General features: G+C 48.9%; 6 protein-coding genes across 6 annotated transcripts; 3 read left to right on the top strand and 3 right to left on the bottom strand.

Annotated features, from left to right (window-relative positions):
• Positions 1-13: 13 nt before the first annotated feature.
• BDR25DRAFT_358823 (uncharacterized protein) lies at positions 14-2,441 on the bottom strand (the record flags this gene model as incomplete). Its single annotated transcript, XM_033696000.1, has 19 exons — positions 14-109; positions 154-203; positions 240-282; positions 339-403; positions 444-503; positions 555-595; positions 634-679; positions 706-830; positions 906-1,054; positions 1,085-1,163; positions 1,196-1,252; positions 1,321-1,653; positions 1,689-1,772; positions 1,857-1,923; positions 1,952-1,961; positions 2,022-2,038; positions 2,082-2,195; positions 2,221-2,231; positions 2,278-2,441. The coding sequence occupies 19 exons, from the start codon at positions 2,439-2,441 to the stop codon at positions 14-16; spliced, it is 1,611 nt and encodes a 536-aa protein (XP_033544116.1).
• On the bottom strand, positions 2,152-6,160 carry BDR25DRAFT_267380 (uncharacterized protein). The gene is made up of 10 exons (XM_033687042.1): positions 5,880-6,160; positions 5,064-5,810; positions 4,977-5,015; positions 4,876-4,923; positions 4,780-4,815; positions 4,617-4,635; positions 4,496-4,561; positions 3,022-4,438; positions 2,679-2,973; positions 2,152-2,626 (listed from the first exon to the last, which is right to left on the bottom strand). Exons 1-10 carry the CDS (start codon positions 6,030-6,032, stop codon positions 2,606-2,608), a joined length of 2,841 nt encoding a protein of 946 aa, XP_033544117.1. The 5' UTR covers positions 6,033-6,160; the 3' UTR covers positions 2,152-2,605.
• Positions 6,161-6,735: 575 nt separating this feature from the next.
• Positions 6,736-7,600, top strand: BDR25DRAFT_358825 (uncharacterized protein; the record flags this gene model as incomplete). Its single annotated transcript, XM_033696001.1, has 6 exons — positions 6,736-6,862; positions 6,899-6,951; positions 6,998-7,138; positions 7,195-7,340; positions 7,366-7,484; positions 7,515-7,600. 6 exons carry the CDS (start codon positions 6,736-6,738, stop codon positions 7,598-7,600), a joined length of 672 nt encoding a protein of 223 aa, XP_033544118.1.
• A 1,080-nt stretch (positions 7,601-8,680) lies between these two features.
• On the top strand, positions 8,681-10,192 carry BDR25DRAFT_327518 (glycosyl hydrolase family protein; the record flags this gene model as incomplete). Its single annotated transcript, XM_033692339.1, has 7 exons — positions 8,681-8,815; positions 8,878-8,972; positions 9,022-9,066; positions 9,121-9,625; positions 9,673-9,717; positions 9,803-9,872; positions 9,918-10,192. The coding sequence occupies 7 exons, from the start codon at positions 8,681-8,683 to the stop codon at positions 10,190-10,192; spliced, it is 1,170 nt and encodes a 389-aa protein (XP_033544119.1).
• Positions 10,193-11,089: 897 nt separating this feature from the next.
• BDR25DRAFT_305689 (putative glyoxal oxidase precursor) lies at positions 11,090-15,738 on the top strand. The gene is made up of 15 exons (XM_033690461.1): positions 11,090-11,241; positions 11,304-11,395; positions 11,451-11,581; positions 11,669-11,737; positions 11,790-11,825; positions 11,877-11,967; positions 12,245-12,384; positions 12,479-12,537; positions 12,597-12,640; positions 12,696-12,972; positions 13,019-13,041; positions 13,088-13,465; positions 13,516-13,739; positions 13,791-14,812; positions 14,866-15,738. The coding sequence occupies exons 1-15, from the start codon at positions 11,188-11,190 to the stop codon at positions 15,538-15,540; spliced, it is 3,315 nt and encodes a 1,104-aa protein (XP_033544120.1). The 5' UTR covers positions 11,090-11,187; the 3' UTR covers positions 15,541-15,738.
• A 2,793-nt stretch (positions 15,739-18,531) lies between these two features.
• BDR25DRAFT_317032 (uncharacterized protein) lies at positions 18,532-19,164 on the bottom strand (the record flags this gene model as incomplete). The annotated part of the gene is made up of 2 exons (XM_033691642.1): positions 18,532-18,909; positions 19,075-19,164. 2 exons carry the CDS (start codon positions 19,162-19,164, stop codon positions 18,532-18,534), a joined length of 468 nt encoding a protein of 155 aa, XP_033544121.1.
• Between the last annotated feature and the right edge of the window lie 1,314 nt (positions 19,165-20,478).

The raw sequence follows: 20,478 nt of genomic DNA on the forward strand, positions 1-20,478 counted from the left end.
TAGTAGACATTTCCTAGCCAAGATAATTTCGAGGTTCTTTCGGAGTCTTTCGCGGGATTTCCTTTCGCGCACGCCCTATGCATGAGGTCGACAAACTTGAGGTAGCAAACTAAGAATCTGGGTATAACAACTGCGCCTTATCTAGCCGAGGACCGCTCTACCATTTACTTTCTTGCTCCTTGCTCTTGGATACCGCTGAAGGACTATTCAGATCAATCGATGGGAAGGGCAATCAACACACATAGACTTGTAAACGAACATGCATGTCTCCACGCACTCGACCTAGCGTTCAGAGGCGACGATTGTCTCTCCCTCTAATCCTACTTCGAGCAACCCACAATGAAAATACAAGTAGAACAATCTAACCAACGACAAAGCCCGATATGAAGGGATATATGAGTCCCTGGAACGACGGACCCTCTTTGAATCCTTCGGTTAAACACCATCTCGGTCCGGGAAATCGAGAGACCAGTCCATTCTTATCTGTCTTGACGTTGGAACCCCTTATTGGAATCGTTGAAGAATGGATAAAGAAGGGAGTTCGTAACATATACCTTCAATTCCCGAAAATTCTCTCTCCAGACAAAATAGAGGTCTACCGCACGACCGCCATGGCAATCAATCTTGATTCACATCAGAGGAGTATCTCGTTCGTGACCGTACACCACCGCCTGCTTTCCTAGTTTCCCTCCCAACCGGTGGGACCGAAGTATTCAGAGTCCTTCCTTACACTGCCCCGCAGGAGGTTCCATGACTGTGAGTTAGCCAGCGAGCATATTTCAGACGGACGAAACAGGCCATATAGATCGTAATGCAGATCGCAACGTCGACTATTTATTCCATTTAATCAAGAAGAGGCATAGTGTAGGTAGTATGTTCGCTTTGATTTGAGAATTCTTGTGGACTGTTTGACTATGTTGTTCGTGGTGAAAGACTTGGTCGCCTTGACAAACGAGGAGTATGAGAGAGTCTTCAAAAGAAGGTGAAGCCACATCTTGATTGATAAACGTAATTCAGCGATATGGTGTAGCTTAGGTGTGGCGGATATAATAATCTGAGATTCGTCGTGGCGATAAATACTGACTATGCCATTGGGGCAGTTTCGCTTAGGTTTCACACCGAGTCGTTCAAGGACTCCCACACCCGGACAACACGTTGGCGCTCTTTGCAGGGGATTGGAAGGCTGAGTAAGTACTTCCTACCTGTTGCTATAAGTTCCCTAAATGGCAAAGGGGTAACAGCAAGGGTTTCTCTAGGTCGATTCCACCAATTCTTTACACCCACTTTACCATATCACATCACTAACCATAAACCGCTCACCTTTTAAGCTCAAAACCCCTGGACCTTAAGATTACTGCACGACATGTGACATGTCGCTCCTTCCCACATGACGCAGGTACACCCGCAACTGCATCTCTGACAGGATCGTGGCTTCTCCCCAGCAAGCCGGTAGCGCTCGCAAAGTTTATGACTTGCATGAGAAAACGCCCTATGCAAGATATATATCCCGGGTAAAGAGTAGGACGGGGGTGAAACCAAGTTTTTCTTGCATGCGATCGGGATCGGTGTTGGAAAGTTGGAAAGATGGGAGGGGTCAGGTCCGGGGTCGGGTTGGGGGTTAGGAAACCGTGACTGCATAGGATTGGACTGGAGCTGTTGGTGGAGGGTGGCCCGAATAGTACGGGGACCTTGAAGGGTTGGGGTGGCATGGGGAGGCCATTGTATTTGTGATTATCCCAGCTTCATAGATGTAGTCGGAGCAAAATTGAGAACTGGTTTACTTATTCATCCCCCCTTTTTTTCTTCTCCAGAATCATTCTTCAAGGCTGAGGTAAATAGTTAGAGGCCGGGGATACAAAGCTTGAAATGAAAGAGCCCTTGAGGGCTCCGCTTTCGGCACAAGCCCCGATGCTTCCCGGGTTCCTCAATATGCACGACGGCCCCCCGCCACCCATGCGGTCCTACACCCTTCCTTCCTTCATGTGGCTAAAATTGGTTGCCCTAAATTTCCTCCAGGGTACTCCAATCGCATAGTCAACTAAGCATGTTCTTGATGTCATGCTTCTCTTAGAGAATGGCACTGAGGAAGTAACGCTGATCAAGCAGAATGAACATCCAGAATTCATTTATCAACAAGGTATTTGAGTAAAGGGCCGGGATCAAACAAATATCAATTTTGCGCACGATATCAGAGACTATTACGTTCCTCCATTTTCAGACTCTCCTCCATTCTCATTCCCGTCCAATCCAAATCAACCCATAAATCACCAATCCCACGAATATGTTACGGTAAGAAAGGCCATATAATCTAAATGCAAATTATCCCGCATAGGCCCAAATTTTCCAACTCCAGCGCTTTCCAACCAAATCATACAAAAAACCCGATGTATATCAATACTCATGATCAGAATAAGCCCAAATATGTCGCTGTCTAAATGCATTATGAAGGAGTGGCAGGAATAATAGAAGGAGTTAATCGAATTCAAGGCGCGATATTAATGCTATGTAAGGAGCGTTGAGCATCGGGAGGGGGGGTAGGGGGGGGTGAAGATGCTGATAATAGTGCGGCGTGATACAGATATATGTTCAAGGGTGCAGGATACGGTTAGAAGAGGCCGAGGGCAAACTATATGCAAGTCAGCATGTTTTTCATTGAGGGGTAAACTGAGAGAACATACTGGAAGTAGCGCGTGACACCCAACCTGATTCGATAACGGCACAATAGCAGCAAAGTCGCTGATGAGCCAACCTCGCGGCGCAAACAGAGCTAGGTAAATCATTCCCCCCATGACTGGGAATAAGAACAAGTACATGTACTTAAAATCCCTGACGATCCTGTCAAGACCCACCCGGAACCCAGATTCCGAGAGTTCTTTCGCCGTGGTTGTCCACTGGATGTCTACGCTGAAGAAGTGGCAGAAGATGGCTTTGAGGAGATGGAAGGATATGCCACCAAAGAAAAGGAGGAAGAATCTAGAGTCTTTAGTCTGAATGGGGGAACAGATGAGGGATGAGGCTTACGGCATCCACTTGCATGTCTCCACAAGGGACCAGAAGAATGTCTTTTGTCCTAGCCGGTGCCTCAACATGGCATACGCAAGCGGTGACAGAACGTTGAACACGACAGCCATTCCGACGAAGATCTTCCAGCTGGTAATATAGAATTGATCGACCTCCTCGTTGAACCATCCAACAATGAGATAGTTGGCTAGCGTAAGGGGAATTGCAGAGGCGATAGCATAATATGTGCCGATGTATGCGAGAATGGTCATCTTACTTGTGACCTTGATCGGGCTGAGGATGAATTTCCGGAAGAGTGGGGTGATAGGTCCTTTGGTCGGCCACTTGATTAGAGGGTGGAATACTAGTTCGTTACACCCGTAGGCGTACTTCTCCCAACGCGCTAGCTCATCGTAAACCGTCAATGATACACCCTCTTTAAAGCCTCCGTTGTGGTATGTAGCGAGCCGGACGACGAAGTTGTTGATTTGAAGCCTCAGGCTGACATCGAAGTCCTCGGAGACGTGATCTTCGGACCAGAACTTGGTCTGGCCATCTTGTTGGAAGCTTATTGACTGAATTGCTTTCCATCTGATGAAGGTGTTGTGGCCTACGAAAGGTGCACAGTCCCCATTGCCAACAGCGTATTGGATCGAGGTGTAGACCAGGTCGGTGAAATATGTAATCCCATTTTCGAAGGCATTGTGCACAACTTGCATAATGCCAGAGGCATGTTGCAGTAACGCGACTTCTGGACTTTCGTACATTTCGAGGGCGCCGTAGAGGAGACAATCTTCGGGGACACGAGTATCGGAGTCTACGATTAGGATAATTTCACCCAATCTGATATTCCCAGCTGCCCAAGTGCGACCTTCGTCATTTTCAAGGATGGTATTGCGGGCTTGTTCGTAGAGCTCGGCTTCGTCTTCCAGAGTCAGGTCATCCTGGGTGCAGCCACGCTGTTCGCAACTCTCCAGAATGAGACGCAAGAGCTCGTCTTCGACACGAAGAGAAAAGTCAAGGCAATAGTTCATGTTCGATGCCTTCTTAAAATGGCCTGCTCGGATGAAGACTGGCGCATTATCCTCCTCTTCCGCGTCGGCATCGTCGGTCTTCTTCCTTGAGAATAAGCCTCCACTCTTCTTACTTTTCTTACTTTTCGGCGGGTTGTGCTTTGGGCGAGCTACCCATCCAATGTTATTTAGCTCGTAGAAGGCTTTACGGGCTTCTTGCATCTCCGAAGAGACCGTCTGCATGCCATCTTCATTGACGAAGATGGATGCTGTGCCTCCCTGTTCTTCATAATGTCTGACGGCTGCAAGTAGCGATGTCACAGTGGGAATGATGACTCCCTTGAGACCCTCCTTGTAGACGGGCATCTGAATCGTCACATGTGGGAGTTCATAATCGCGATGTCGGCCTAGTTTTGGAGCCTTTCCTGTTTCCAAATAAGCAAGTGATCCAAAAAGATTGGAAAGAGGGGATATTCTTTTACCTGAATAGTAAATGCTATTTCCTTGAAGCGCGGAAAGAGGGCCAAATAATTGTCCCAAAGAACCCCCTATGGCGTAGATTAGTTATGTGATCTTTCGAACTTGGTATCCTAACGCGCATACCTATCACGATGAAGTAGAACTGCGCAACAAGTCAGCGATTTGTGCAAGCATCGATGTCATTAGGAGGGGAGAGTGGATGTCCGAAGATTTGCCAGAGGTCAGCCAACCACAACAATTCATTTGCGCCAAGGATAAAAACTGAGCACGATTGGTGAACACTTACGAGAGAGAATGATGCAAAGAGAGGGACAGTTGCAACCTTGATTCAACATCAGCGCCCCATTCGTCATCTCGGTCTCGTGTTGGGGACCTAACTCACCAAGGCAAACCGTATCATTTTGCCATCGAGACGATATTCAGTAATTAGCTACAACAGAATTCAGCCTCGGATATTCACACTCTTCCATCTGGAAAATATACCTTAGCAAGACAGGCCATCTCAACGACAATGACGAGAATCTATGCAAGTCAGTTGGTTGCGATCTGAGACCACCAAAGGGAGTATACCATGGCAATTCCAATTGTGACGGCATGAACAAGGAGAAACTTCCTCTCTGGTAGCTCGGCTTCTTTCTCTGGATCGTAGGCCTTGTCCCCCATTTCTTCCACCTCAATTGCGCGATCAATTGCGCCAATCTTTTCACTCATTTCTGACGGAAGAGGGCCGGTCATAGGGGCAGAGATTGGAAAACCAGAAGATCTCGTGCGACCATGGGAGCTTGGCTGATGGGATTGGATTGGAGGCGCTTGCTGATATGGAGACACAGTATTGTGTGACGGGATATGGGAACCCCATACAAGTCCAAGAAGTCTAGTCTCGACATCGGTTCCATGGGCTAAGATTCCAGGGACAGTGTCTCCCCAGACAAGAACCATTCGCTCTTGTCGGCAGAGGCAGATGTAAGAGTCTCGCGCCACCGAAGACTTTCTTGAAGCAATTTCCTGTACTGAGTTGACCACAGGAAGAACGAAGCCCCGAGTATTTAGTGATAATTCCGTCTGGAAAGGAGTGACTTGCTGAAGAAGCGCGTGCGTGATTTCGGAAGACATTGTAAAGGCTACGGCTACACCGAGCTTCTCCACTGCTCTTACAAGATCTTGATTTAGGAAGAGAGGCTCTGCCGTATAGATGCCATCATTCCGCCGCAGGAGTACACCGAGGTTTGCCGCACCCCCATCAATAACGCCGTACTCGTCTTCTGGAGGCTCTAGCCATTTGGCCTGAGAACACCTTCGGTGGAGAAATTTGACCATCTACATTGCTGTCAGCAAATTGAAGATGAAGGCCATCAGATGCTTGAATCACATGTCAAGGATACTCACAACATCATGGCGGTCACCGCCATTGGTACGGTTCGATACGATACTTGAGCCGGCGCTATCTCGCAATGCTGGACCTGGACGGGAAGCCTTTATCCCTTGGCCATATATTTCTTTAGAAGACCCTTGAGAGTCGCGGTCACCACTTGATGCCATTGTTGACGAAAGATTGGTGAAGGACGTGAATGAGAGTGTGTGCTCTGCAACTCTGAAAAAAAGTTGACAGACGCGGCCAGGAAATCTATCCACTCGTGTTGGGAGAGCAAAGATTCGCGGACAATCACATCCCGGATATACGACCCTCGCCCTACAGATAACTCCATCAAGTCACTTGTCTTCTCGCCCATGGCTTCTTTGGCTGGGCTGAACTGCAATGCGCCTTGAAACGACAGGGGAATTGATACATTGGGAGGGGAAGTTTAATCCCAGCGGTTCCACTGAATTGGGAAGCACGATCTGGCAGGGTTCAGCGAATATTGCTACGGCTGACAGATGTCGAATAACCTAAGACAACCAGCAGCCTGGAAGCGATTCTCTCCGACTCCTATCAACTGCCACGTTGACGTCTGGAGCGACCTATCTCGTCCGCTAGCTGGGCGTGCGTGTATTAGACTGCATTGATGAATCGGGGTGGCACGGAAGGCTGCTGAAGGGGTGTCGGAGAGGATTCCAATTGCTACCTATCGTCCACGCAGCGCAGCCGAAACAACATGGCTTGGCCAAGCCCCCCCCTGCTGCACAAGTACCACAAACCTTGAAAACCACCAAAGTCCAGGGTGAGCAGAATCTTGCTCAGACGCCACAGAGCTACCAAGCATGCCGGCTGACATTTTTAGAAGTGCGGACGTAGCAGCAATCTATGCCATACCCAAGTAGCTTAATGTCAGTCCGGCCGGCGGGCCTCAATCTTCGCTCTTGCCGAGTCTTGAATGGGTTGATACGCACCAGCAAGCAGTCCAGGGTTCTTGAACAACTTCATTCTACCAGTATGTAGTTTGATCGGCATCAGAAATGCGATCCAGAATCAGGCCTTCACACAGGACCGACTCTAGAGCGCCTGCAAGTCAGGATCCTAGTCCGTGGCAATTGAACTTGGAGAAAATCCTCCCTCGTCCCTCGAGGTACAGGCTGGGCACTGTCGTACAAATACGGTGCTAATGAGCCCAGTGATAGGTGATTCCATGGCGCTGAGAGGGCGGCAACGTGGGGTCAAGCACCCACGCGAAGACGCCATCAATTACCACGGGGTTTTGTCTGCCATAGTCGGCGATACAGCTTAATAGCTCGGTGCGTTTGTTATGGTGACAGAGGTGTGCAGGTCGGCGGCCCAGCAAGAAGAATCAATATTGGCGGCTGCATGGTCGAGGAGACAGAACCCAGGCGGTTGGTGATAACGTCGGATTTCGATACTCGTCTGCATGTGCAAATTCGAAACGAACATGGGCAATTTAATTCCCTGTCCATGTCGGAGACGGAGCGAACAATGAAGTGGCTGGTGCGTGGCGCTGGAGTTTTTCCGAGCGTCCGCTGCTCTAAACAAAGTCTTATCGGGCTTTAAGTTCAATAAGAATCTCCCTGGAATGGCCCGGACGCTAGTTAGAATCCTTCGTAAGAAAGGAAGTGTCTAACAGATAACAGATGTAACGGCGGGACTGTCGTGCCTTGTGACTTTCTTTAGACTGCATGAGTACAATGCCAACAAGTTAAATCTAATGAAGCCATAGTTCAGAATCCAGACATTAATTACTAGCTTATTAAGAGATATCGGAGGTGTTCACTACCGCATGGAAAGATAGACATGGGTGATGGAGAATGGTGGGACGTCAAGGATGGGCTTGACGGCTTGGCCTGAGCGCGGCCACCAACCCCAAGACGGCGCCACTTCTTAGAAGCGAATGGCTGTTGCTGGGGTTTGAGATGCTGCGATATCAGGCACCGGGATGAGCCCTTCCCAACCCCTGTATCAGCCGCGAGCACGGTTTGGTCGGCTTTCCGTTTTCAACGTGCATGCAGCTATCAGCCACTTTCTGCTGTCAAGCTCATGCTCCGTGCGCTCTGCTTTTCTACCTGCCCCTAGCTATCACTCTCTCAGTTTGCGCAGGATGCCACTAACGCACCGACACGCTAGATGTCTCTCCTGGAAAAGCCACCTGCAGATGTCCTCTATCCCGAGGTATCGCTGAAGCCGACATTCTCGTGGCCGCTAACCTGGTTCTTATGTTGCTCAAGACGCCAGCCATAAACCCGAGGGCTGAAGCCGAATTCTAAATCAATTGACAGCACCTCGCTTGCAGCACTCTAGCGGCAATATACCATGCAGCTTCTCTCCGGGCGCGAAACATCCACAGTCCGATTTTGGAGCTCAGATTGTCGATCAGTAGACGTGCAGACCCGCAAGTATAGTATTTCGAGGCGATCCGCTTGTCTGTTTGAAGGTATTTTGGAACGCTGTCATTTCTTCAAAGTAGATAATCGAGGAAGCTTTTTTGGTTGTCATGTCGAGCTCCAACTCAATCCACACACCGCCTGTCCACTCAAACCTAGGCACGAACCCATTCTCAACACCAATCCGCCTCAGTCGCGCCCCGACTGAAGATGAACGCAGTGGCAGTGGCCGACCGTTCTCATATTTTCCTACCCCTGCCGCCAATGGTGAGTCTACTCTGAACCTAGGATATTATTTACTGTGCCTTCATGTAATGCCTCATAGGAGCACATCAACCACGACGGAGGAAATTTAAGAGTGCTCGGCTGGTGGATGGAGAGTAAGTCGTCCACAACAATCACTGAAACGTAGCTAATACATGCAAAGATACGACGAGAAGCCGTGGGCTGCAACAAAGCATCCGAAAATAAAATGGGAGAGGGGAATATTCTATGGATCAATTGGAATAGGTGTCGTAATTGGAGCGATTATCTGTTACATGGCTTATGCCAGTGTAACAAATCATACAGTACTAGCAAATCCATGCCCTCGAAGACCTAGCTAACAAAACGACAGTACTGTCTGATCCTGGACGATGAGTTCAAATCAATCGATAAAAACATCTGGAATTTCGAGATTCAGAGAGGTGGCTTCGGGAGCGGGACTTTTGAGTGCGGCCAAACATGCGGCCTTCGTAACCCAAGCACTAACGACTAGCAGATGGACTACCGACGACCCAAAAAATGCTTACACCGATGCTGAAGGGTTAGTATCTCCTTGAACTCTCTCATGCTTTATTATTGCTGACAACTTGTGCAGCTTGCACATTGTTCCAACTTTGACCACGGAGACCACAAAGATTACCAAGGATCAATTAATCGATAACTTCGTTCTCAACTTAACTACCGATGGAACCTGTACTACACAAGGCATCGAAGAGTGCTCGATCCGAAGCAATAAGACTGCGGGGACCATCATCAACCCCATTCGTAGTGCTCGCCTGTCCACCAAGGGGAAACGATCGATTACATATGGGAAGGTCGAGGTTGTTGCAAAGATGCCACAAGGTAATTGGTTGTGGCCTGCTATCTGGATGATGCCGGAGAAAGACACATATGGCAAATGGCCAGCCTCGGGTGAGATTGATATTGCGGAGAGCAGAGGCAACTTTGGGGATGATTATCCCAGCGGGGGAAGGGATGCTCTCATTGGTGCCCTTCATTGGGGACCCGTGCCGGAAGCGGATGCCTTCTACAAGACCTCCGGGTTACATCGTGTTCGCCGAACGGATTATTCGAAGTCGTTTCATACCTTTGGCGTTGAGGTAAGTCGTGACGTATGCGTATAATGACTTTAGCTGATCCTGTCTAGTGGAGTGAAGACTATCTCTTCACATATATTGATTCGAGGCTTTTGGTACGTATCATGTGCTCGAAGTACCCAAATTCGCATGCCTCAGACATGTGGAAGCGGGAGATTACGCCATGCTGATTGCATACAGCAAGTCTTTTTCATCAAGTTCAACAAGTACAAAAGCATGTGGGATCGTGGCGGTTTCGGAGAAACCATAGGTGAGTCGTGTCCAGCCCTCAAATTTCCTCCCTGATTTCTCCAAGTAAACCATTCTGCGCTTTTCGACCCGTGGTCTCAGACAAACCGGGCCAGCACCCCCTTTGACCACCCTTTCTACTTAATCCTCAACGTTGCGGTCGGTGGTACAAATGGATTCTTTCCAGACGGCGTTGGGAATAAGCCGTGGGGAGACAAGAGCCCCACGGCCCCAAAGGAGTTTTGGGATGGTCAATCCTCGTGGTACTCGACGTGGGGCGAAGGCGAAAAGCGAGGTCTCACGGTGAAGAGTGTGAAGATGTGGAAGCAGGGAGGGTGCTAGACAGGGTGGGTCGAGATTCAATCGTCGATCTACTAATGCCTTAACATGGCCCGTAGCCTGCAGCTCTTAGCAGGTTGTGAGCAACAGGGCTTTGCCAGAGCCAGTTCCGCGACGTCTCCCCAAAGTTAACATTTTGTTTAGTACATTTAGGTTTGAATCGGTGTATAACAGTCTTATTTTCCTACCTTTCTGTGTACATCTTGTTCTCATGGCTTGGGGTGAGGTTCAACATGACGCTCCTCAACAAGACCATGAAGCGAGATGGCGCCCGTTAACCCGTCGCTCGATGGCAGGGCACCCAGGGTTGTGGAGCGGGCAATGTGGCGGCCCGTGCAATGCTTGACTGCGGGTGGTTAGCGCAGACGCACAGACAGTAGCTAATATGGACGAGCCGCGGGCGCTATCCTCAACCCATCACTATCCATATCGCATGCAGCGTGCCGCCCAGCCACTTGAAGGCACCCTCGCCGCCGCCAAATCCTTCTCGCTGTCTATCACCGCCATGTGGCCCATATTTTCATGACCCTTGCCGACCAAGTAATGTCGGTCTCGTGTCCACAGCCAGAGCCCCCGGGCAATGTCCGATATGGCCCCCCCAGCCAGCATTGCCAGGTGTAGCCGATCGCTGTCATTGAATCATCTTTTCCACAGTTATGAGTGCTTTTTGCCCGTTCCATCGCGTCAAGGGTCAGTCTTAGCATCAGATGTACCCACAATGGTCATGAAGTCAACGAGTGGCTTCTCAGCTGGACCTCTGAAAGTGATTAGGTCAAGCCCACGCAATATTTCTCCTTCAATTAAGCGGGAGGTGTGTCTTATATCGAATGATCATGTTTTAGGGGAAGGGGACTCTGTCCCATTGCTGCTCAGTCTTCGCTTCTCTCGCTTACCTCAAAGGACATTGAAGATCATTTTAATCCCCGGCCTGCTACCCTCGTTGAAATCAATACCGGGCCATTTCTTTCAATCATTTTTCGTGATCTGATCCCAACATCATGGGTCCTACGTTCTTTCGGTCAGGGCTAACATCTCTGCTTTCTATATCTTCTGTACGACATGCTTAATTCTCCGCAGCCAACGCACCAATGATCGCTGACTCAATTGGACGCAGGTATGCCTATCTTATGCCGCTGATGTTCAGAAGCGGGATTTAGTAGCCCCAGCCTCACCGGTGGCCAACTGGACGTTTACAGGATGCTACACGTTTGGATTCCCGAAATTCCAATGATTGCTACAGGCACTAATTCTTAGTGGATAGCGACCAAGTTGGGCAGCGCACATTGACTGGAGGTGCTGAGGCTACCAACGCGATGACAAACACTCAATGTATTCAGTTCTGTGCTGCCAAGGGATTCTACTATGCAGGGACGGAGTACTCTGCCGAATGCTGTAAGTATCTATGTGCGCCCCGAAGATAGTTCCAGCGCTTCTCGGAATTTAGTCGGAATGAGAGCTGACTTTGGTGCTCCACGGCAGACTGCGGGAACTCATTTATGAATGGAGGCACAATCGCAAACGTGGACGATTGCAACATGGCATGCAACGGTATGCATTTTCCTTGCCTCCTCACTCCAGAATCTCATCTGACTTTGGAAAGGCAATGCAAATGAGCCCTGCGGTGGCCCTAACAGGCGTAAGAGGCACCTTTCAACTGATAGCGCAAAAAATAACGCTTATTGAACAGTGACCGTATACAACACCACCATACCTCCTGGGCCTGTTGGGCCTTTTATCAATCCGGGGGTCAATGGTTTCCGAACCCTTGGGTGCTATAGGTATGTGGTCATTATCAGCCTTATCCTCAATCTATCTCCAGCGTTCTCCCTGGCGCACGAGAGTCTCACGTTATGCTCTCACCGCCATGCCTCTGAATTTCACATCCCGAAGATCTGGATGTGGAAGGAAGATATTTACGAGATTGTATCCGCGGGTGAGAATTCAATAAACAACGCGACAGGAAATCCTCCAATCATAAGCACCAGCAGCCGCAGCAAATCCTTCTTCTTCTAGACTCGCCTACTCACAGTTACTCTCAGCTGACAATCAGTCTAGCGACTCGGTTCAAGCTCGTACTCTTCCCATTGGCGTGCAAACCGCTGGTGGTCCGGGATCGATGACCGTTGCACTCTGCATTTCAGCCTGCGCTGCCGGAAACTACTTGTATGCCGGCTTGGAATACGCACAAGAGTGCTGTGAGCTGCCCCTCCTTTCGTTTAGATCTTTGCGCTGCATTGTTCTCTTCGAGTATGTTATCACCCACGGTCATTTTCTCACTATTTCTTCTAGATTGCAGCAATGCTATTTCTAATGATGGTGCTCCAGCGCCTATTGGTGACTGCGACATGGTATGAAACTTCCTCCCCTACGGTTGACTTATTTATCTCCTGAGTGTTAATATTTTCAGGTCTGTAATGGTAATTCCTCGGAATTTTGCGGTGCAGGCAATAGGTAAATTTTTCCGTGCTCCACTCTAGGGAATCTCAGCTCCTTACTTTAGGAATAGGTTAAACGTGTACACGACCCGACAGGCACCAGATGGGTGGTCTTCGCTCGGCTGCTACACTGATGGTGTTAATGGGCGAACTCTGACTACGCGAGAATTCCCTTCCGGAGGTTTGACTACTGAATCCTGCCTTGCGGCTTGCAAGACTGCAGGTTTTGCTTATGCTGGCACCGAGTATGCCGGAGAGTGCTACTGCGGAAACTCATTCGCTAATGGCGGCGGTCCTGCCCCTGATGGCAATGCAGGATGCAATATGGCTTGTAACGGCAATGCGCAGGTAGGCCTTTCCATCTTTTTCAAAGATTCTCTTCTGACTGTGTTAGGAAACGTGCGGTGGACCCAATAGGTAGATCACTTGTTTGCTTTTACCTAGCAATTTCTGACTGTGATAGACTGAATGTATACCAGTACGGAGATGGACCAGTATCCAGCAGCAGTGCTTCAGCTGCCGTTTCTACCACTGCAACGTCCAGCAGCGTCCCCTCGCCTACCTCACTTCCTCCTGGGTGGTCTTATCAAGGATGCTGGATCGATAATGCTAATGGACGTGTCATGAACAACGGACAAGCCGACAACAACAAAATGACTGTGGAGTCTTGTATTGCGACCTGTAGCAGTCTTGGTTATTCTGTGGCTGGCATGGAATACAGCGTGCAATGCTTCTGCGACAACTTCCTGCGAAACGCTGCCACCAACACATCGGATTCGGACTGTAGTATGACCTGCGGTGGAAATTCTGCCGAGAAGTGTGGTGCGGGAAACAGGCTGAGGCGCGTAGCAAATGTAACACTTTTGAAGCTATTCTAACTCATATTTTTAGCGTTTATTCAAATTCCAGCTTAGCGGTCCTTCCAGTACCTTCCGTCCAGAAAACCAACCTGACCGGGAGTTGGACATACGCTGGCTGCCTTACCGACGACGCGCAAACCAGAGCCCTCCCGTATCAGATCATCCTAAATAACAATAACACAGCAAATAACTGCATTTCACAATGTTCTGCATTTGGGTATAATGCCGGCGGTATGGAATACGGAAACGAGTGTTGTAAGTGGCGCTAAACATTTTCTCTGCATACACGCCTCTTACTTTCTTCAGACTGTGGTGATGTTGCTGATACTCAAGCCGTTGGCGCAACTTATGTATCGGAATCGCAATGCCAGTTCGCCTGCAGTGGAAATGCCACGACCATTTGTGGAGGAGCCCGCCGCCTTTCCTTCTACACCTGGAACGGCACAGCCTTAACTACATGGAACTATGCCTCAGGAAACGCCGCGGGAGCCTACCAATTCCTCATTGGAGGCGTGATTGTTCCATTGGTAACTCAGGCGGCTCGAAATGGCAAGGTGACCTTCATGGAGAAGTGGGGCACTGGCCCACCCAACACAACGGGGGCCTATGAACTTGACATTGCACAGCTAGATAACTTTACTGCTGCTTGGAGGCCAATGCACGTCAAGACGGATATCTTCTGTTCCAGTTCCTTGACACTTCCTGATAAGGCTGGTCGGCAAATTAATATCGGCGGATGGGCTCTGGATTCAACATTTGGCATTCGACTGTATTGGCCCGATGGTTCTCCTGGCGTCTGGGGTACGAATGACTGGCATGAGAACGTGCAGCAAGTGTCACTTCAAGCTGGTCGGTGGTATCCAACCGCTATGATTATGCCGAACGGCTCCATTCTCGTTGTTGGCGGCGAGCAAGGTTCTAACGGTGCTCCTACTCCTTCCCTTGAAATTCTTCCAACCGTCGGGCCTGTGTTGTTCTGCGACTGGCTGAATCGAACTGATCCAAACAACTTGTACCCATACCTCGCCGTCCTTCCCACTGGTGGAGTTTTCGTGGCGTATTACAATGAGGCTCGGATTCTGGACGAAGGAACATTGCAGACTACCAAGGTGCTCCCTAATATGCCGGGCGCTGTTAATAATTTTCTTGCTGGACGTACTTACCCTATGGAAGGCACTGCTGTTCTCCTTCCTCAGTCGGCGCCCTACACTGATCCACTGAAGATCATGATTTGCGGTGGCTCCACTCCATACCAGGGTTTTGCGCTTGACAACTGTGTTACCATTGCACCTGAAGTTGAAAATGCGACTTGGACACTTGAGCGAATGGTAAAGTTTTCATCGTGCAAGATTGAAACTTCCAAGGGCTAACAATACTTCAGCCATCAAAACGAGTGCTCACGTGCATGACTGCCCTTGCAGATGGGACCTATATCATTATAAACGGGGGTCATCAAGGTTTTGGTGGTTTCGGCCTTTGCACTGATCCCAATCTCAACGCAGTCTTGTATGATCCCAGTAGGCCTCTCAACAACCGCTTCACTGTCATGGCCAATACTACCGTCGCTCGGCTCTATCACTCTGAGGCTATCCTAATGGATGACGGACGTGTTCTTGTGTCAGGCTCAGATCCCGAAGACGATCGATACCCTCAGGAGTATCGTGTCGAGGTCTTTGTCCCTCCATACTTAATGGGCAATCCAACCCGTCCAACTATAAATATGTCCAATTCGCAAAAGGACTGGGCCTATGGCCAAGGGTACACGTTTACTTCGTCACAAACCATCTCCAAGGTTACCCTTCTTGGTGCAGGATCGTCAACACATGGTAACTCCATCGGGCAGAGGACTATTATCCCGGCCTTTTCCTGTACTGGCGGATCATGCACGGTTACGGCACCTCCAAACGCACACGTCTGCCCGCCAGGTTGGTTCCAGATGTTTGCTCTAAATTCAAACGGTACGCCTGGCATGGCTCAATGGGTTAGGATTGGCGGCGACCCTGCTAAGCTTGGCAACTGGCCACCCGGTGGGGGCTTTCAGTTACCTGGCATTTAGTCGTTATCACTTGTTCATACAACTTTCTTTTGTTCATAGTTCTAATATTTTGTTTCTAATGCGTATATTGAGATAGCTTTCTTCCTGGTATCAGACTTTATAGCATTTTTAAGCGATCTAATTGGCAGTTGTGGAGGAGACAAGTGTTTGTGTATGTCATTCTTACTCGCCTGTAAGGTTCTTTGTATTTACAATCTGAGCTTGAAATCGTTGTATCATTGTCAACTTGGTCATATGCGCCTTCCAGTCCCATTCGTAAGCCTTGCGGACTCTGGTGCTCTTCTGTGTAACTGATTCTCCTCTCCGTGCTTGGCACTTCATGTCTTGAAATCTCACACTATGGCGTGAGATCGCCAAATCTAATATCTCTCACGAGAACGACGCAGGGAAAAGGGGTGTTGGCGGGGAATATGCAGTGGCTCTCATGACATGAGGGTAGATCCGATACACAATTTCCTGACCGACCTCCAAAGAGAGCTGTAAGCCACATGACTACGCTGCATGTGCATATGTGTGTTTCAATCTCTTCGTTCACGGTGGAGATTGATTGCTTCTGTATTGAAACCTGCAGGCCGTCTTCACGGGGGCAGACATGCAACAAGGGACAAGACAGGGTTGTGCATCGGACCGGCGACACCGCAGCGTCAAGGACCCGAAACCCGGCATCTGGTTGTAAGGGTGGATGCTATATGATGGATTACATCAATCAATACTTTTGTGGGGTCAAGGTCTGTCGTGTGTGACCTAAACCAGTGAATGATGGATGTCAGACCGCAATTGCCTGTAGACGCGTATGCTCAACTTCTTGTGAAGAATGGGAAGTTGAGGCTAGCTGAACTCTAATGCAAGGCGAGAAATGTGACAGATAGCATGTCAGGGCGCCGAAAAAAAAAGCCGAGAGGGGTGAAGCCAGAATGTGGCGTGCTTCCGAGTGGCTTTTCTGGCTTGTTTAGCGCCCGCTGCCCTTCATGATGTGCTGTTCATCCGCCCCTTTTCGAAATCCATCCACGCGAGTCATCGTTAATAATACTCATCGTCTGAGTGGCAAAGACTGTGCTTGCGCCGTTCCCGGAGCGAACGTTTGCGTGGGAGAAATTTTAGTGTGGGAGTCGGAACGAGTTGTGGAGGGGCTAGTAAGCTTGTGTTGACCTCGTCCACGAGGTTATTCTAACCTCATTATTGGTATAATATTCTTAGATGTAGTGGTGTTTCACTGCAGACTTCTTGTGTGTGTGGAGATTGAGAGTTGGTGATGTGTTGATGCGGTGCGAAGGTGTTGCTGCTGTTGTGCTTAGACCCTTGCTGTGGGTCGTTGTGCACAACTTTTTCATAGCCGAATTATGCAACTCCTCTTTCGCCTTCCCCAGCCCCAACTCTATTCATCCTCTATCTTGTAACCAACACGTTGGTGTGTCATCAAAGGGCCCAGCAATACTTCGCTCTTACTCTGTGGCCCAAATATCCACGTGTGACTTAACCATGCACTCTTTATCGAAAGCATTCTCCATAGGGCTACACGGCTTGTCCGAGACTCTCATCACGAACCCCGACCATTTGAACTCCGCCCTCAATAGCAACCTATACCCAGAGCCTGGACTAAAGCCGTCCGAATACTTCATCCCAAGGTACGGGGGACTTATTCCCAACCCCCACACGAGGGACATGGTTTGGCGACTGCTATCATCGTCAGTGCGCTGCATCTGCAGGTCTTAGGAATCCTCGGCATCGAATGATGCCGAAAATCTAGACGCAACCCGGTTCTTTGGATCTCATCTACTTGTGGAGCGGAGTACAGTGTGCGCGAGGCTTGATACGAGGGAGCTGAAGACGGCGATGAGGTCTGTGTGACGGTGTATGCGGTGCCGCATGTGGAAAACGGTTGCATGCGGGTTTTTGTTTTGAGAGAGTACTGATTCAAGAATGGAAACGGACTTGAGGTGTGCGCTAGCTTGTGATGCCGAAGAGGGAGTGATACGAGATGGAGCATGAAGGAGTTAGCCGATCTGATACGATAACAGGACCACATGGATCCAAGTTGAATTCTTCTGCATGAGGTTGAGACATTTGCTACCTACACTCGAGCTACAATTCCTTCCCGAACAGGAGCCTCTACTAGCATGCCAAATTGAGACGAATTGTACTTGTTGAAATGGATTTCGATCCAGATTTGTAGGCGACATAAGCATTAAGTCATCCGATGGTCTGGCATCTCGAAATGGACGGAATCGGGAGTAACACTCAAGTGCATGCCTGATCGGTGTCTTCTTCGAAGGCAAGCACAACAAAGTCGAAGACAATCTCAGAATGTTCAGGTGTACGAACTTTTCTCCTTAACATCGCATCTACATTGGCGACTGTGATTATATCGTGCAAGATCTCCTCCTGTCTAGAGGAGTGACGGGCTCAATTATTATCCTCGAGTCACCATTTACGATAGGTCAGTGATTCAATATTGAATTACTCTGAGCAGTTAGTCCTAACTATCCAATATTAGGTGTTATCTGATATGCTACTCCCAAGGTGGGTTGAGTGAGACTGGAAGTAGAGTCTACAATTCACAACATCTAACATAGTCTTAAGGCGAGACCTGGCAGTCTTGAGGGTTCGGGGAGTATCAACGAAGCTGAAAGATATGGCGACCTTCTCCGTGAAAGTGCTCATGTTCTCTCACTTCAACCCCGACCGCAAATTCCTGTTGTTATTCGACATGGGGCGAAGCAGTGAATAGGAACAAGCCTTGCGTGGTCACAGACGCTCTCTACATTCTCAAGGTTTCGGAATGACCTCAATGCCGACCAAAAATCTGCCTTTAACTCCCCAATACAAGGCTGCGAAACCTGCTTGTTATTTTGGCTTGGATCCTTTGGATCTAGAAAGTCCAGGACGTTCAATGCTCTCCTGTTTGCAGTAGTCGCGCATGCCTCACACGATAGTCACATGTTGCCAAGACTTACCCCTTTCTTGCCTATATAGACCACTAGGTACAATACTCTAGCAATCAATCCAGTTCCTCATATATCGGGTGCTCCCAATAGCTTCACACATTCTCATCGCATTCACGCTCTTAGATCTTCCGATCCTTTTGCTTGCTTTCAACAACGAAACTATCAACATCCTACCCAAGCGCATCCCGGTTCTGTAATAAGACTTGGACGACCAGATTTTCACGATTGAATAACACGGCTCTACTCCAACGCGACCGAGAAAGTACTGTCCAGGGCTGTCGAAGCTGCGGTACGCCCTAACATCATGACCGAGTCCGAGGGTCAACCCAACGAGGCCTCGGACATGCTCAATCTTGCGACGATGCCCCACAATATCGATGAATACTGTGGAGCATTTCCGCATGGTCCATCCGTAGGCGAATATCTACAAGAACGACAAGAACGCACGCTATATTTGTACACAAACCGCGCGTATCGTCCGTCATGGTTAGGACTACACCTCAGTATGGAGAGGAAAGTGACATCCGGAGCTTTGATACCAGCTAAGACAGTGCACAAATAATACAACCTCATAGGGCATGAATCTTACGCAATCGGGGTTACCTTCAACGAGACCAGCAACATCGGAGAGCATACCACCGTTGTACCACTTGCCGACCAACGCCCTAAGGGTGGGCATGGGGAAGGGTTGATCTAGCTCACCCCAACTACCTTCTCTGCTCCGGGTGCTAAACTTTTGTCAAATGTCTTCGAGTGCGCCGTCATGGAACGGTGGTTGGGTGCTGCAGCTTCACTGCTCCGGGGTCAACACTTTCAAGTTGGTGCAGAATTACCGACAGACTCAATTATTCCGCCTGAAAAACACAGTCTTCTATTAAGGGAGCATGCAGCTCGCTCTAGAATATCCAAATCACCAAATGTGCGTCATCTACGATGTCCTCACCCGAGGCTTCTCGAACCTAGGCTTCTGTTGCGGCATATTCAGTAATCACCTTAAGCACCGCATATCCTTTACTGATATAGTCTCGGAGGGCTTCAAAGACACCACATACAGTTTCCTCCCTAACCCGTGAGCAGTTAAGGTCATATGTGAAGCTAAGAGGAGCACCAGAGGCATGAGGAACTGGATTCAATTGCTAAAGGAGGGCAACTACGGGTTTATATAGTACTAGATGAACCCATCATGTGACTTAAGGCCACCAATAGCTCTAGGCTGCAGCAGGTGGCGTGGCTAGGCAGCAGTAGGCCAAAGGAGTGTAGGTGGCTAGAGCATGGAGAGCTCCGTAACTGCAAACATCATACCTAAGTTGACGAAAGTCTTCCGCAAGTTACCCTTCCCCACGAACGAGGAGATACACATCATCTCATTCTATGCTCACGATACGGACATGATCCTGATCCGTATTAACGCAAAAGGCATTCACGATAGTCTCAAGGTCGATACCATAGTCTCGGACCAAGACAGTGAGGCGAGTCGATGCTCATCAAAGTACTTGGAGGAGCACGATATATACCATAAATTGACTAGTTCATGATCAAGCTTTGCACGTGATAGGAATTATTCTATTTTCTCCCCCTAGAGTTGTAATTTGGGCCCTGTAATTGTTCTCACTTTGATAATGTTGCACTTGGACATGTCAGAGAATAGAAATATAACAGATCTAATTTGACAAACTGCTTACCAGTAGCTGAAAGAGCGCTACAAGCTTGCTAGTTTCTGTCCTTTATCAGATTTCAGAAACTGGAGATGGGTGCAGAGGATAATTCCGGTGGATCTGATTGATCCGGACAAATGAAGGGGGTTTGGTCAGTTGGGAGAGTGACCCTTGAGTCGAGTGGGAAATTTCAAGGAAGATTTGAGTGAATAGCTATGAGATAGCGAGTGATTGTATTGTTATCAATTGGTGACTGAGGAATGCCTCTGCGTAGTACTCTGGGGACAAAGAAAATAGCTGTGACTTCGAGCAGTTATGGAAACTGAATGAGCGTTCAA

This window comes from Lindgomyces ingoldianus, assembly GCF_010093535.1.
Source record: "Lindgomyces ingoldianus strain ATCC 200398 unplaced genomic scaffold BDR25scaffold_30, whole genome shotgun sequence".
Taxonomy (NCBI): Eukaryota; Fungi; Ascomycota; class Dothideomycetes; order Pleosporales; family Lindgomycetaceae; genus Lindgomyces; species Lindgomyces ingoldianus.